Genomic DNA, 15174 nt, shown 5'->3' on the forward strand with positions numbered 1-15174 from the left:
AAAAAAAAAAAAAAAGGAAACAAAACCAAAGATTCATTCATTTTTAGGTCAAAATGTTTCACTCCTTTTGTTTCACTCTGGTTTATGTGTCAGAGAGGTAACAAACCCTAAAGCAGCTCTTTGTAAAGCCCTTAGCTGGACATGACTGCTGGCTCCTTAGGCAGTGCACAGGTGAAAGGAAGCTTATCCTTGGCTTCTACTGTCTTGGGCTATCCTCACCTTGGCTTAGGTTGTTACCTCTCTTACATCCCAGCTTGAACAAACGTCAAGCCCCTTACTGGCTCCAGCCTAAAATATTTTCTTCTTTCTGATCACAAATTAATACATATCTGAGATCTAGGTCTTGTTCTTACTGGATTCTCTAACTACTAGGTTCCCATACATGGGAGTATTTGAAACAACAAAATACCTGAGAAAAATGGGCCATACCTGTTGTCTAGTTTAATTGTTCTCCAAAATTTGCCTCCAATACCATGATGAGTTATATCCCAGGCTCTGCTTAAACCTATCCCTTAGGAGGTACTTTGCATGCGGCATTTTACAGCATTTTTCCTAATACTGAACCCAAATATATTACCTTTTAATTTGTTTGTGAGATAGTATCAAAGAAATCATATTACAGATCCAAAGGTAGGCCACCGACGTCTGAGGAGGACTTCCTGACCACTCTAGTTATCTGACATACCCAAGGAGAAGAAGATAGCATGTCCTCAGAAGGATCCTTTGTGCAGAGTGGAAATGAGAAGCACTTAACAGGCAATAAGAATTCATACTGTAGAGGATTCTGAAGAGCTTAGTCTCCAGTCTCACTGAGGTTCCTGAGTAGTACCATGTTTAGAACATGGAACTATATATGTAATTTTAATTTTCCTGTGTGCAAACAAAATTGCAATGCAGACACTGCACACACAAAATTTGGGTAATGATAAAAGCTAAGTATTAGACCACAAACAGTAAACTAGAAAAATTTTTATAAAATATTTAAATAAAAAAGAATAAAAATATTGCTGGAGAGGAAAAAACCACATACTCTAACAATATTTGAATAGATAAGTGAATGAATAAATGAGTGAATTAGTGTATGAATGAGTGATTAGATTAAGTAATGGATGCAGGAATAGCTGTAGAAGTCAGAAAATTTCAGGCAGAGCCAAATCAAGGGCAGGTCTGCTACTTATAAGATACCTAATTATAGCAGTGTGCTACATGAGAGGCAAGGCTTTTGCTACCACCACAAGGGTCTCTGGTCCAATGAGTGAAGTTTGATAGTAATTCTTGCTATGAGTTAAAAAAAAATCCTAATTATAATGCTGTAAACTAATAATTTTGAATATTATTTAGTATTCATGTCAGTTAGCTTTTTGAGAAATTGTATTAAATTATAAAATGAAATTTTAATTTAGGTGCTATCATTATCACAGATAATGGTATGTGTGGAGACAGAGAAAGATTGGTGAAAACATAATCCCTGCAATCAGCTAAAGAAAATCACTATCCTATTGATAGAGTCATTAGTTTAAGCTACTTTTGGATGGTAACTTACAGGACATTTAGCAGAAAGAGATCAGGTAGCTAAAATCCAACCATGTTTATTGAGCATGTACTACTCGTTCATCTGTGGAACACTTTGCATGCATCATCTCTTCATCTTACCTAATCTTCACAACTCTGTCAAGAAGGAATTATTGTCCAATGTTCTAAATATCAAGAGTGAAATACAGAGAGGTTGAATAATGGAGTGACTTACCCAAGGTCACACTTAGTAAGTGGCACAATGATTGTGGAGCTGTAACTTACAAGCGCCATGTCATGGGGGCATCTCATCTTTGTGAGAGAATCAGATCCATCCCTTTGAGATATACAAATCTTTTTACTTTCCAGTCCTTTTGCTATAACATTTAATATGGGTGCAGTAAGACTAAGAGAATATAGAAAACCTAAAAAGGTGAGCAAAGAAGGTAAATACTAAAATGTTTCCGTGCAGATGTTTCAGATGATTTTAAGCACTTGTCTCCAGGATATTGGTTGCTTCCTATTTGAGGCAGCACAAGATGCTACCAAACGCTTAGCTCAGAGATGTGGATGCATAGTCTAGTGTACTGACAAGTCAAGAGCCCTCTTCCTTCATTTGTCAAGTTGCGGGAAAGATTGACTCTGTTGTAGAGTGGGACCTGCCCACATCACTGCAACTTCAGAGTAAGGGCTTTCTGGCTGAGCTTTTCATGGGTTTTAGAAAGCCATTGAGACTGGGTCATCAAAGAACCCAGACTGACTGACAAAAATCAAGGTCAAGGAAATCTAGCATTGAATGATTTGGTGTCTGCCAATTCTGGAGAATGTTCAAAGAAAGAAAGAGAGAGAGAGAGAAAGGAAAGCTCTTATGAGAAGTGGTTTTTCACCTTAAAAACAAAACAAAAAACCTAAGCATTTGGATTAAAATGAAGGAAAAAAAGTTCCCAATCAAGAACAAATCTAGCACAGTGTCTGGCAGGTGCAAAGGGCTCAATAAATATTTTTATCGGATTATGAAAGAGAAATATTTCAACTGGATCTTGAGATGGTAGAGTGATGTATGAAAGAATGAGAGAATTTTTGTCTTTCCAGATTCCATTCTTCTCCTATTCTAAGATGTTATCAATTTTAAGAAGCAATTGATTCATTAATATACTTTGGGAGAAACGTTGTAATAATTAAATATAGATAGTTCAGTTTAAAAATGATAAAACAGGAAAAACGCATTCATATTAGAATTGAGAAAATAGGGAAAGTCATCTGTGAGTATTCAACTGCATTGCCCAACTTTGATTAGGCATCATGGTTGGACCAGTAAAGAACAAAAAGAGAAATGAGACATGTCCAGGCCCTAATATTATAAATCCTTGAGTAACTGAAAATGTTGTGCAACTATGGTAACTGTTTCACCTGATTCTTTAAAAAAAAAATCAATTTTTGAAGAAAATTAAAGAGTTTGTGTCCAACTAATGAATCATCGAGCCTTACATCGAAAACCGGGGATGTACTGTATGGTGACTAACATAATATAATAAAAAATCATTATTAATAAAAAAAAAAAAACTTTTATTGGAACATATGAACACTCGGTTTATCAGCCTTATCTATGGCTGCATTGGTGCTACAATAGGGAGAGGTGATTAGTTGCGAGAGAGATCATGTGGCCTAAAAAATATTTATAGTGTGTGTTTTTTCAGAGAAATTTGCTGACTCCTGCTATAATCCATTAAACACAAACACTTTAAGAGCAAGGATTCTGTTTAAATATTTCTGAATGAATTAATGATTCTGTCTCTAAGAATAAACATCAAAAATAACAGTTGATGACCAGGAAATAGAGGAATCAGGAAAGAAAGAAAGAAAGAAAGAAAGAAAGAAAGAAAGAAAGAAAGAAAGAAAGAAAGAAAGAAAGAAAGAAAGAAAGAAAGAAAGAAATCTAATTATTCATTGTTCATATTTCTGAGGTGTTAGTCATGTATGCCAAGAAAACAAATTAAATATGTTCTTTTCCCAATAAATGTACAAAGAACATACCACAGTAATTATGTTGTTAATGATTGAGGGGACAAATTTGGGATGAAAAGCCTTTCAGGATAGGATTTGACATAGAGCACCATGGGTTACAGGTACCTTTGTACTTCGCAATTTGCTCAGCACTTGGCTCAACAACTTCATTGTTGATATGAATTCCCGGATATTGAATCTGCACTTTGGAAAGAATTTGAAGATCAATTTCACCTAGAAGACAATCATATGGAACATATAATGTAAGTCCAGAAAGAAATGATTAAGAATAATTTGAAGTAGTGTATCATCTGTCTTACTTGCACTAGGAAAACCCAACATAAATAAAGAATAATGCTCAACTGTCGTCCTGCCACATTGTTTATGATGTAGAACAGCTAGGTTGTAAGTAGGAATAATAATGTGACTTGAGGAGAGCTATGATTGCTATTCCTTACTTCATTCATATAAACTTTGTTTATTATCTATTACCATATTATGTTAAATCTAAGATCCCGTTGATTATAGGACTCAGTCAACTCTACTTTTTGTATCGCTAGATCAGAAAAAAACAATGTCGATTATAATTTTAAGATCCCATCAACTGAAAGATGTATCCCAAATTCAGAGATGTTAAAATATGGGGGGAAAAAACACCTGAGAATTGATAAACTACATTAGGCCAGAAGCATATAAAAATATGTCAGAAGAAAAATATGTTAGGTACCAAAAAAAGATACAAAAAGATGTCAGGCATCCACTTTCAAATACACCGTGGTTTAGTGGAAGACACAGGCATGGAAGGAACCCTGTCGAGTTGGGCCACGGTGGGAAGAAGAAAGGAGACAGTAAGGAAAAGGACAGTTGAAGAGGTCAGAGAAATGGAATGCCTTATGGAGGGAGACCACTTCTGAGCTCTGTGTTACAGGGTAAGTGGAAGTTAGCTCAGATACCTCTGGGAAAATGAGGAACTGCAGGTAGATAGGACAGCAAGGTAGAGACATGAAGTCAGGGAACAGACTGGTATATGTGGACTACTGGAACTTCAGAATTTTGGAATATTTGACAAGGTAGGGCAAAACATGATTCTAGTGATGTAAATGTAAAGGAGGTTATGGCAGAATAGATATGTATTCATTAGTTCATGCGTCAAAATTTAATTGCATACTATGTATCTGACACTGCACTAGGCTCTAGCAAATAATGATAGGAAGAACTCAAAGATACCTGCCCCTGATGAAAATTTAGCCTATAATTGATTGAGTGAGAGAGATGGTGATAAGTTTGATGGACTTGAGTTCCAAACCTGTCTTCTCCACTTACTAGGTGTATATAACTTTCAGCAATTTGCTTTACCTCTCCAAGCCGTATTTTCCTCATCAGAAAAATAGCAATAATGATAGTATGTAATTTATTAATTGTGAGGGTTCAGTGAGGTGATGCATATAAAACTCAGTGTAAAATAGACACCCAATAAATAGTAGCTGTTCATTAGTTTTACTGTTATCGTTGAGTGCCTCTCTTTGAAAATATCTCCTCTGTCCCTATTGCTGATGCCTCCAACTCAAGTTCTGCACTTTTATTCTCTAAAGGTTATGATATTGACCTTTACTAAAATATACCTATGTGCTGGCAAGACTAGCCTATGAAAATGATGTTAGTCTTTAACATTTTGGTATAAATGACATTAACAGAACCTCTACAAGGTTAGATATGGCAGGCAACAAAAGCATAAGTCATAAGACTAGATGGTCTGGAAGAAAGGAAATAAGGAAGATAAATCAGGAACAAAAAGATGCTAGACTAGGAAAAAGGGCAGTCAAACAGCACCATGAGAGCCCCAAGTCCTGGTTATAGGAGCTGGTGGGGGTTGGGAGGGGAAGGAGTGAGAAGGAAGCTGAAATGAAGAATAAAGGAGTCTATGTGACAATTTTCTGGCCTCACCAACATGAAACCTTTTATACCTTCTATAATAACTCTAGCTGCCACTCATTGGTCACCTACTATTTATCAAACACTGTGCTCAGCACTTTACTTGGATCATCTCACTCAATCCTGACCACAAAGTTATCACAAACTCCACAACATTATTCCCAACCAGATAAGGTAATTAAAGTAATTTGACATTCAGTAGATATTAATATGCCTAAAGTTTAAGGCACTTTTTTCTGACTCTAAAGTATTTGTTCTTCTAACTACTTCATACTAAGAAATAGGAAGATACCAAATACTAAAGGGCATAAGAAGTTTCTTTTTTCCTTCTTTGCAGTAACTGTTTTTGAATGATTAAAAAAAATAATAATTACTAGGGCAAAAGGCTGATAAGAAAATCTGTGGACTGATGAGAAATAGATTCCAGCTTGCCCCAAAGTGCCAGAGGCCAGAAATTCTCTTCTTGCCTCTACCAACCTAGATATACACATTTTAAGAGAGAGAGAAAGTGCCTGAGCAGGGAGGGGAGGGACAGAAAGAGAGGGACAGAGAGAATCTTAAGCAGGCTCCATGCCCAGCTGAGAGCCCAATCTGGGGCTGGAACTCACAACCCTAGATTCATGACCAAAAGTCAGACACTTAACTGACTGAGCCACCCAGGCACCGTCCAACCTAGCCATATATTTTAAACAAAGTCATTATTTCTGAGGATCCCAAATCCAACATTTTGAAACTCAGAAGGTTGCCATAATTTTCCCCTTGGGGCTTAATGAGCTCTTCTTCTCCTAAGATGGACCCCAACATTTTGGATCTGCCCAACTGGCAGAATGTATCTAGCACATACCCAGGGTATATTCCTATATTGTTATTTTCCCAACCAGCAGAATGTTCTACCACGGTGAACCAGCCAGTCCCTCTTTTTAGGGCAATGATGGAGAGCACAATATTAGAATAGGTTTACCTAACAACCACTGGACTGTGAGTCTATTGTGGACATAAACTCTCTGTGCATTCTCTGCTGGATCCCTAGCAGAAATGAATGAACAAAAAAAGGAGATAATAAAACTATTTCATCAGGAATTAGCACATAAAATCCATTTCCATCTTCATAAGTTGAGTAACCACACTTCCTATTTGCCGGGGACAGTTCTACATTTTGGTCATTGTGCTGATGTCCCATCTGGTTTTATTCTTGTCCTAACATTTTTTTTTTAATTTTTAACCAAATATTATTATTAGAATTTTATTTTTGTGAATAGTTTTTTTAAATAACTATTTTATAAATTGACCAATATAATAAAAACCTGTTCAATAAATAAATATATTTTTTAAATTATAATTTTAATTCTTTATCCACTCCCTACAACTCTCACTCTTTTTTAAAAAAAAGATTTGTTTATTTTAGGGAGAGAGAGAGATAAAGAGAGTGGGGGGAAGGGCAGAGGGAGAGGAAGAGAGAGAATCCTCAAGCAGACTCCCCACTGAGTGTGGAGCCTGACACGGGGCTCAATCCCAGGAGCCAGATCATTACCTAAGCCAAAATCAAGAGTCCGACACTCAACTCACTGATCCATCCAGGTGCCCCTACAGCTCTCACTCTTAAAAGTATTCTGGGTTTGACAATAAATAATGCCACCATGCTTATGATACACTTATTCTCTGTGCTATGTTCGTTATTTATAACGGACTGTATTATTTCTTATTATAATAGATGATTGATAGATAGATGTAGAGATCACCCAAAATATAATACATTCCTACATAGTTTACTTTCTAGCGTCCCTCAGAAATAGGAGACATGCATTTAAAAAAACGATTTATGTAAACATCTTCCTCAACAAAAAGAGAGTAATGAAGAGGTAGTTCAGATGTTCTATAGTATTATGTCCTATGGTTTAGCCTAAACACTTAGCATTTAGTTGTAAATATATTTTTTAATACATTACCTATAGTGTTCACTATCTATCCAGTCTCCCGAGCTTTGCTCCTTCCTTCTTTCTCCTTCTCTAGCCATGTGTAAATTTTCCTGCTAAATGTTTCTTTACTTTTTTCCATACTTATAAGCAATCCTTGTTCAGTCCCAAATTATCTATGTCTTGGAATTCTGCAAAAATACCTTAAAAATTCACCCAATCTTTGCTGAACTTTGTGTCCCCCAAAGCCATCATTACAACAGTCATTCAAAACTCTAAGCTAATCAAGCCCATTGCTTCCCTCTTAAAACCTTCTGACTAATCAACTATATAAAATCCAAGTTCTTAAACTGAGTGTAGACCACCCAGCCTGCTTCCTATTCTAATCTCTCACAGCTTCATATTTTGAAATTTTTGGCTACAGGAACCTTGAATTTTTTACAATTTTACCCTTCTTTCTCTCCCACTGCCCTCCACATACACCATGCTCTTCTCTCCTTTTTGTCTTCCGGCAGGAACCCTCTCCCCTCACTTCCCTACATCATCTAACTCCAACATCTTGAACTCTTCTACAAATGACTAATTACCTTGCTAGTCTCTCCCACAGAGCCTGGAAGTAGCATCAAAATCCTTCAGACAGAAACTACCCATCAATTGACTGGATTTGGCAATATAGATAAAATCTTGTGTTCCCTGATCTAAATTATTGCTTTACTTCACTTATTTTATCCACTAGCAAAGACTTGATTCCAATGAGTTTGTTAAAAAGTATCAAGGATTCTAAAATGCTAGATTGAACAACTTGATCATCAATCACTGAAAAGCATGTGAGGGGTTATCTGACCTGTAGTACCATGAGCCAGCAAGAAGGAAGGAAAGGAAAGGAAAGGAAAGGAAAGGAAAGGAAAGGAAGGGAAAGGAAAGGAAAGGAAAGGAAAGGAAAGGAAAGGAAAGGAAAGGAAAGGAAAGGAAAGGAAAGGAAAGGAAAGGAAAGGAAAGGAAAGGAAAGGAAAGGAAAGGAAAGGAAAGGAAAAGAAAGAAAGAAAGAAAGAAAGAAAGAAAGAAAGAAAGAAAGAAAGAAAGAAAGAAAAGGGAGGGAGAGGAGGAAGGGAGGGAGGGAGGGAGGGAGGAAGAGCAAAAGGAGAAAGAAAGAAAAAAAGAAAAGAAAAGAAAAGAAAGAAAGAAAAGAAAGAAAGAAAGAAAGAAAAAGAAAAGGGAGGGAGAGGAGGGAGGGAGGGGGGGAGGAAGGAAGGAAGGAAGGAAGGAAGGAAGGAAGGAAGGAAGGAAAAAGAAAAGAGACCATTTGTTCTTCCCTAACTGAATCCTCCTGAGTAGGAGCTATAACATTATGAATGTGTTCCACTATCAGACATTAAGCTCCCTATAAATGCTTTTAGAGAGCACACAAGCCAAATTAATATGCCAAAAAAATGTGAGAAAGTAGATTAGAAATGAATCAATCAAATAATTCAGAAATTCTCGGCAAATTCAGAGGTAAACAAAAGAAATGTGGAAGCCAGCACTTTTATTGTGCATTGCACAGCCTCCTGGGAATCCTAACTTTGAGATCCAAGAAAACGTTTAAGGGGAAGAAGGCAATACATGTTTATCTCAAAGTCAGTCTCTTTTTACATATGATCTCTTATTAGGCATTGCTTGATCATAATTCTGACAATTGTAGACTACTTGTTTAAAATAACAATCTAAGCCTTCAGCTACATAAATGCCAACAGTTGTTTGGGTTAACTAAAGCCTTATTATGTGTTTCCACTTAAAGGTTTGGAATAAAATCTGCAGTTTCCTTGACAAATGGAAACATTACAATGAATAAACAACTCTATTTCAATATACTATCCTTCTTTTGGAGTCTGGGCATTTTATGATTATGTAACTGATTTTCTCAGTTGGTTAAAATGTGAAACTTGAGCAAAGTTGAGAAAATCCAATGTGTATTTCGTTTCAATACACGGTGCTTAAAAATATATGCACCAGTTTACAATCATTGGTTATCTCAGGTGGTGAAATTATAGATTATTTTTCATTCTCCCCACCTTTTTTTTTTTAACCTTTCATTCCTGTGATTTTTTCATTCCAGAATTAGAAATCTGTACCTCCCACTCACCTTCATCCATTTTGCCCATACCCCCAAACCCCTCCCCTCGGCAACCACCAGTTTGTTCTCTATATATAGAAGACTGTTTCTGCTTCACTTGTTTATTTTGGTTTCGTTTGGATTCTATTTATAAGTGAAATCAAATGGTATTTCTCTTTCTCTGACTTATTTCACTTGGCATAAGCCACATTGTTGCAAATGGCAATATTTTATTCTTTTTTATTGCTAAGTAATATTCCTGTGTGTGTGTGTGTGTGTGTGTGTGTGTGTGTGTGTGGACACCAAATCTTTATTCGTTCCTCAATTGATAGAGACATAGTTTGCTTCCAAATCTTCACTACTATAAATAATGCTGCAATGAACACAGGGAGGCATATAGCTTTTCAAGTTAGTGTTTTTGTTTTCTTTGGGTAAATACCCAGAAGTGTAATTACTGGACTATGTGATATTTCTATTTTTAATTTTTTGAGGAAGCTGCATACTGTTTCCCACAGTGGCTGCGCCAATTTACATGCCCACCAACAGTGCATGAAGGTTCTTTTTCTCCACATCTTGGCCCACTGTTATTCCTTGTCTTTTTGATACTGGCCATCCTGACAGGTGTGAGGTGATAGATATCTCATTATGGTCTTGATTTTCATTTCCCTGATGACTAGTGATGTTGAGCATCTTTCTATGTGCTTGTTAACCATCTGTATGTCTTCTCTGGAAAATTATCTATTCAGATCCTCTGCCCATTTTTAATTGGGTTATTTGGTTTTTCTGGTGTTGAGTTAGGAGTGCTTTATATATTTTGGATACTGACCACTCATCATATATAGGATTTCCAAATACCTTGTCCCATTCAGTAGGTTGCCTTTTTGTTTTGTTGATTGTTTCTTTCACTGTGCAAAAGCTTTTTGTTTTGGTATAGTCACAGTAGTTAATTTTTGCTTTTGTTTCCCTTGCCTGAGGAGACAGATCCAGAAAAACGTTTCTAAGGCCAATGTCAAAGAGATTACTGACAATGTTTTGTTCTAGGAGTTTTAGGATTTCAGGTGTCACATTTAGGCCTTTAATCCATTTTGAATTTAATTTTGCATATGGTGTAATACGGTGGGTCATGTTTTGTATGAAGCTATCCAGTCTTCCCAGAATCATTTACTTAAGAGACTGTCTTTTCCCCATTGTATATTCTTGCCTCCTTTGTTGTAGATTAATTGACCATATGAGTGTAGGTTTATTTCTGGGCTCTCTACTCTGCTCCATTGATCTATGTGTCTATTTTTGTGCCAGTACCATACTGTTTAGATCACTGTGCTTTGTAATATAACTCAAGGTCCAGAATTGTGATGCCTCCAAGTTTTGCTTTTCTTTTTTAAGCTTGCTTTGGCTATTTGGGATCTTTTGTGGTTCCGTACAAATTTTAGAATTGTTTGTTCTAGTTGTTTGAAAAATGCTATTGGTATTCTGATAGGGATTGCATTAACTGTGTAGATTGCTTTGGGTCCTATGGACATTTTAACAATATTTGTTCTTCCAACCCATGAGCAAGGAATGTCTTTCTATTTCTTTATATTGTCTTCAATTTTCTTTCATCAAGGTTTTATAGTTTTCAGAGTATAGTTCTTTTACGTCTTTGGTTAGGTTTATTCCTAGATATCTTTTTATATTTGATGTAATTGTAAATGGGATTTTCTTAATTTCTCTTTCTGTTGCTTCATTATTATGTATAGAAATGCAACAGATTTTTGTACATTGATTTTGTATCCTGCAACTTTACTGAATTCATTTATCAGTTCTAGTGGTTTTTTGGTGGAGCCTTCAGGGTTTTCTATAGAGAGTATCATGTCACTTACAAATTGTGAAAGTTTTACTTCTTCCTTGCTGATTTGGATGCCTTTTATTTCTCTTTGTTTTCTCATTGCTGTGGCTAGGAATTCTAGTACTATGTTAAATAAAAGTGGTTGGGGGCTCCTGGGTGGCACAGCGGTTGGGCGTCTGCCTTCGGCTCAGGGCATGATCCCGGCGTTATGGGATCGAGCCCCACATCAGGCTCCTCCGCTAGGAGCCTGCTTCTTCCTCTCCCACTCCCCCTGCTTGTGTTCCCTCTCTCGCTGGCTGTCTCTATCTCTGTCGAATAAATAAATAAAATCTTTTAAAAATAAATAAATAAATAAAATAAAAGTGGTTGGAGTGGACATCCTTTTCTTATTCCTGACCTTAGAGGAAAAACTGAGGATGATGTTAGCTGTGGGGTTTTCATATAAGGCCTTTATTATGTTGAGGTGTGTTCCCTCTAAACCTACTTTATGGAGGGTTTTATAATGGATGGATATTATACTTTGTTAAATGCTTTTTCTGTATCTATTGAAATAATCATATGGTTTTTATCTTTTCTCTTATTATCACATTGATTGATTTGCAAATACTAGACCATCCTTGCCTCCCAGGAATAAATCACACTTGATAGTGGTGAATGATTTTTTTAATGTATTGTTGGATTCTGTTTGCTAGTATTTTGTTGAGGATTTTTGCATCTATGTTCACCAGGGATCTTGGCCTGTAGTTCTCCCTTGTAGTGTTGTCTTTATCTGGTTTTGGTATCAGGGTAGTGTTGGCCTCATTGAATGAATTTGGAAGGTTTCCTTCCTTTTTTTTTTTTTCTTTAATAGTTTGAGAAGAATAGGTATTAACTCTTTAGATGTTTGGTAGAGTTGACCTGTGAGGCCATCTGGCCTAGACTTCTGTTTGTTGGCAGTTTTTTGATTACTGATTCCATTCCTTTGCTGGTTATTGGCCTGTTCAAATTTTCTATTTCTTCTTTTTTTTTTTTCTTTTTTTGGTTTTGGTAGTTTATATGTTTCTAGGAATTTATCCATTTCTTGTAGGTTGTCCAATATGTCGGCATATAGTTTTTCATATTATTCTCTTACAGTTGTTTGTATTTCTTGGTGTTAGTCGTTATTTCTCCTTTCTCGTTTGTGATTTTATTTATTTGAGTCATTTCTCTTTTTTTCTTCATTAAGTTTGGTGAGGAGTTGATCAATTTTATTGAGTTTTTTTCGAAGAAGCAGCTCCTGGTTTCACTTACCTGTGCTGTTGTGTTTTTAGTTTCTATATCATTTATCTATGCTCTGATATTTATTATTTCCTTCCTTCTACTGGTTTTAGGTTTTGTTTGTTGTTCTTTTTCTTGCTCCTTCTGCAGTTAGGTTATTTGTTTGAAATTTTTCTTTCTTCTTAGGTCTGCCTGTATTGCCATAAACTTCTAAGAATTGCTTTTGCTGCATCCCAAAGGTTTTGGACTGTCATGTTTTCATTTTCATTTGTTTCCATGTACTTTTTTATTTCTTCTTTGATTTCCTGGTTGACATATTCATTATTTAGTAGCATATTATTTAATTTCCATGTATTTGTGATCTTTCCAAATTTTTTCTTGTGGTTGACTTCTAGTTTCGTAGTGTTGTGGTCAGAAAAAAATGCATTGGATGACTTGATCTTGAATTTTTTGAGGTTTCTTTTGTAGCCTAATATGTGATCTCTTCTGGAGAATATTCCATGTGAACTAGAAAATAATGTGTATTCTGCTGTTTTAGGAGGGAATGTCCTGAATATCTGTTAAATCCATCTGTTCCAGTGTGTCATTCAAAACCATTGTTTCCTTGTTGATATTCTGTTTAGATGATGTGTCCATTGGTGTAAGTGGGGTATTAAAGTCCCTTACTATTTTTGTCTTATTATCAATTTGTTCCTATGTATTTGTTATTAACTGTTTTATGTAGATGGGTGCTCCTATATTGGGTGCATATTTACAATTGTTAATCTTTTTGTTGGATTGTTCTCTTTATTATTATATAGTGTCTTTGTCTCTTGTTAGAGTCTTTGCTTGCAAGTCTAATTTGTCCAATATAATTATTACTACTCTGGCTTTCTTTTTGACATCCATTTGCATGATAAATCCCCTCATTTTCAATCTGTGGGTGTCTTTAGGTCTAAAGTGAGGCTCTTAAAGGCAGCATATAGATGGATCCTATTTTTTTATCCATTTTGTCACCCTACATCTTTTGATTAGAGTATTTAGTCCATTTACATTCAAAGTAATTATTGATAGGTATGTATTTATTGTCATTTTATTTGTTTTGTGGTTGTTTCTGAATATTTCCTCTGATCCTTTCTTGTCTTTCTCTCTTTCATGGTGTGCTGATTTTTTTTAGTGATATATTTGAATTTCTTTCTCTTTATTCTTTACATATTTATTAGTGGTTTTTAATATATGGTTGCCATTAGGTTTGCATATAACCACTGCTGCATACAGCAGTCTATATTAAGTTGATGGTCATTTAAGTTTGAACCCATTCTTTACTCTTCTCCTCCCCATGTTTTAGGTATATGTTGCCACATTTTGCATCCTTTTACTTTGTGAGTTATTTGACTGATTTTTTACAGAAATATTTGTTTTTACTGCTTTTGTGTTTCCTACCTTTATACTGTCACTTTTGATCTCCTCTTTCTACCTGAAGAGTCCCTTTTAATATTTCTTACAGGCTGGTTTAGTGGCCATGAACGCCTTTAGTTTTTGTTTGTCTGGGAAACTCTTTATCTTTCCTTTATTCTGAATGGTAGCCTTGCTTGATAGAGTATTCTTGGCTGCAGATTTTTCCCATTCAGCACTGTGACTATATCATGCCACTCCTTTCTGGCTTGTTAAGTTTTTATTGAAAAATCTCCTGCTAGCCTTATGGGTTTTCCCTTGCAGATTATTATCTTCTTTTGTCTTGCTGCTTTTAAATTTTTTTCCTCATCATTGTATTTTGCCAATTTAATTACAATATATTTTTTATGGATCTGCCTTTGTTGATTTTGATGGGAGTTCTCTGTGCTCTTGGATCTGAAAATGTTTCCTTTCCCAGATTAGGGATGTTTTCAGTTATTATTTCTTTCCATAAATTTTCTGCCCACTCTCTCCTTCTTCTTCCTGTGTTATTTTCTGTGAAACAAAATATGCTGATCTTGATTTAGAAAGTTAAATGAAAATGAATTTCTTAAAATCCCCCTCCTTGCAAATCTCCTTCCTTTGTACCACCCTATCCCTCAAATCAGCCACAACTATAAAATGATACTTCATCTCTCTTTTTGTGCTATGTTGACTCTTTATTTAATTTTATAGTCAGATATTTTTGTGGTTGTAATATATCGCTTTCATATGAGCCATATTTTAAATGCATCATGCCTATGTTTAGAGGGATATATATAGATATCTATAGATATAGATATATAGATATCTGAAATCCCTGACAGTGGAACTTACAAAAAGTTCAAAAACAAGGAAAGGATGGATCTCATCTTCTAGACAACTATTCTCCACTCCCTGAACTTCAATGATATATTTAATGAGATAGCAGAGGAATGTTGCATTCTTGCTTGAAATCCGAAGTTAGCTGATTAAAAATAGAAAAAAATATGAAAAGGAAAACTTAGAGGTTATGGATAGACAAAACTGAGCTCAAATTTAGTATTTGACAGAATTATCTTATACAAATTTATTAATATCTCTGCCCTTTAAAGTACATATCTGTAAATTAGGGATAATGTGGTCTATGCTATTGTAAAGGTCAGAGGCACTATATGGAGATCTTGTACTTCAGTTCATGATTATATAGTAATTGCTCAATAAATTGAAGCTATTATACATTAATTCAATGAATATTTTGAGCAGCT

The 15174-nt window shown here is 35.5% G+C and overlaps 1 protein-coding gene across 3 annotated transcripts in view; it reads right to left on the reverse strand.

Moving 5' to 3' along the window:
• HNMT (histamine N-methyltransferase) overlaps positions 1-15174 on the reverse strand; it is a 132755-nt gene that overhangs the window by 95787 nt on the left and 21794 nt on the right. For 2 of the 3 annotated variants that reach the window (XM_008695864.2, XM_008695862.2), the window contains exon 3: positions 3643-3750. The exons of the other annotated variant lie outside the window; for it this stretch is intronic. In XM_008695864.2, coding sequence (XP_008694086.2) covers positions 3643-3750 — 108 coding nt within the window. The remainder of the gene's footprint in view (positions 1-3642; positions 3751-15174) is intronic. 3 annotated transcript variants of the gene reach the window in all.

Source organism: Ursus maritimus, unplaced genomic scaffold (assembly GCF_017311325.1).
Source record: "Ursus maritimus isolate PB19 unplaced genomic scaffold, ASM1731132v1 scaffold_1, whole genome shotgun sequence".
Classification (NCBI taxonomy): Eukaryota; Metazoa; Chordata; class Mammalia; order Carnivora; family Ursidae; genus Ursus; species Ursus maritimus.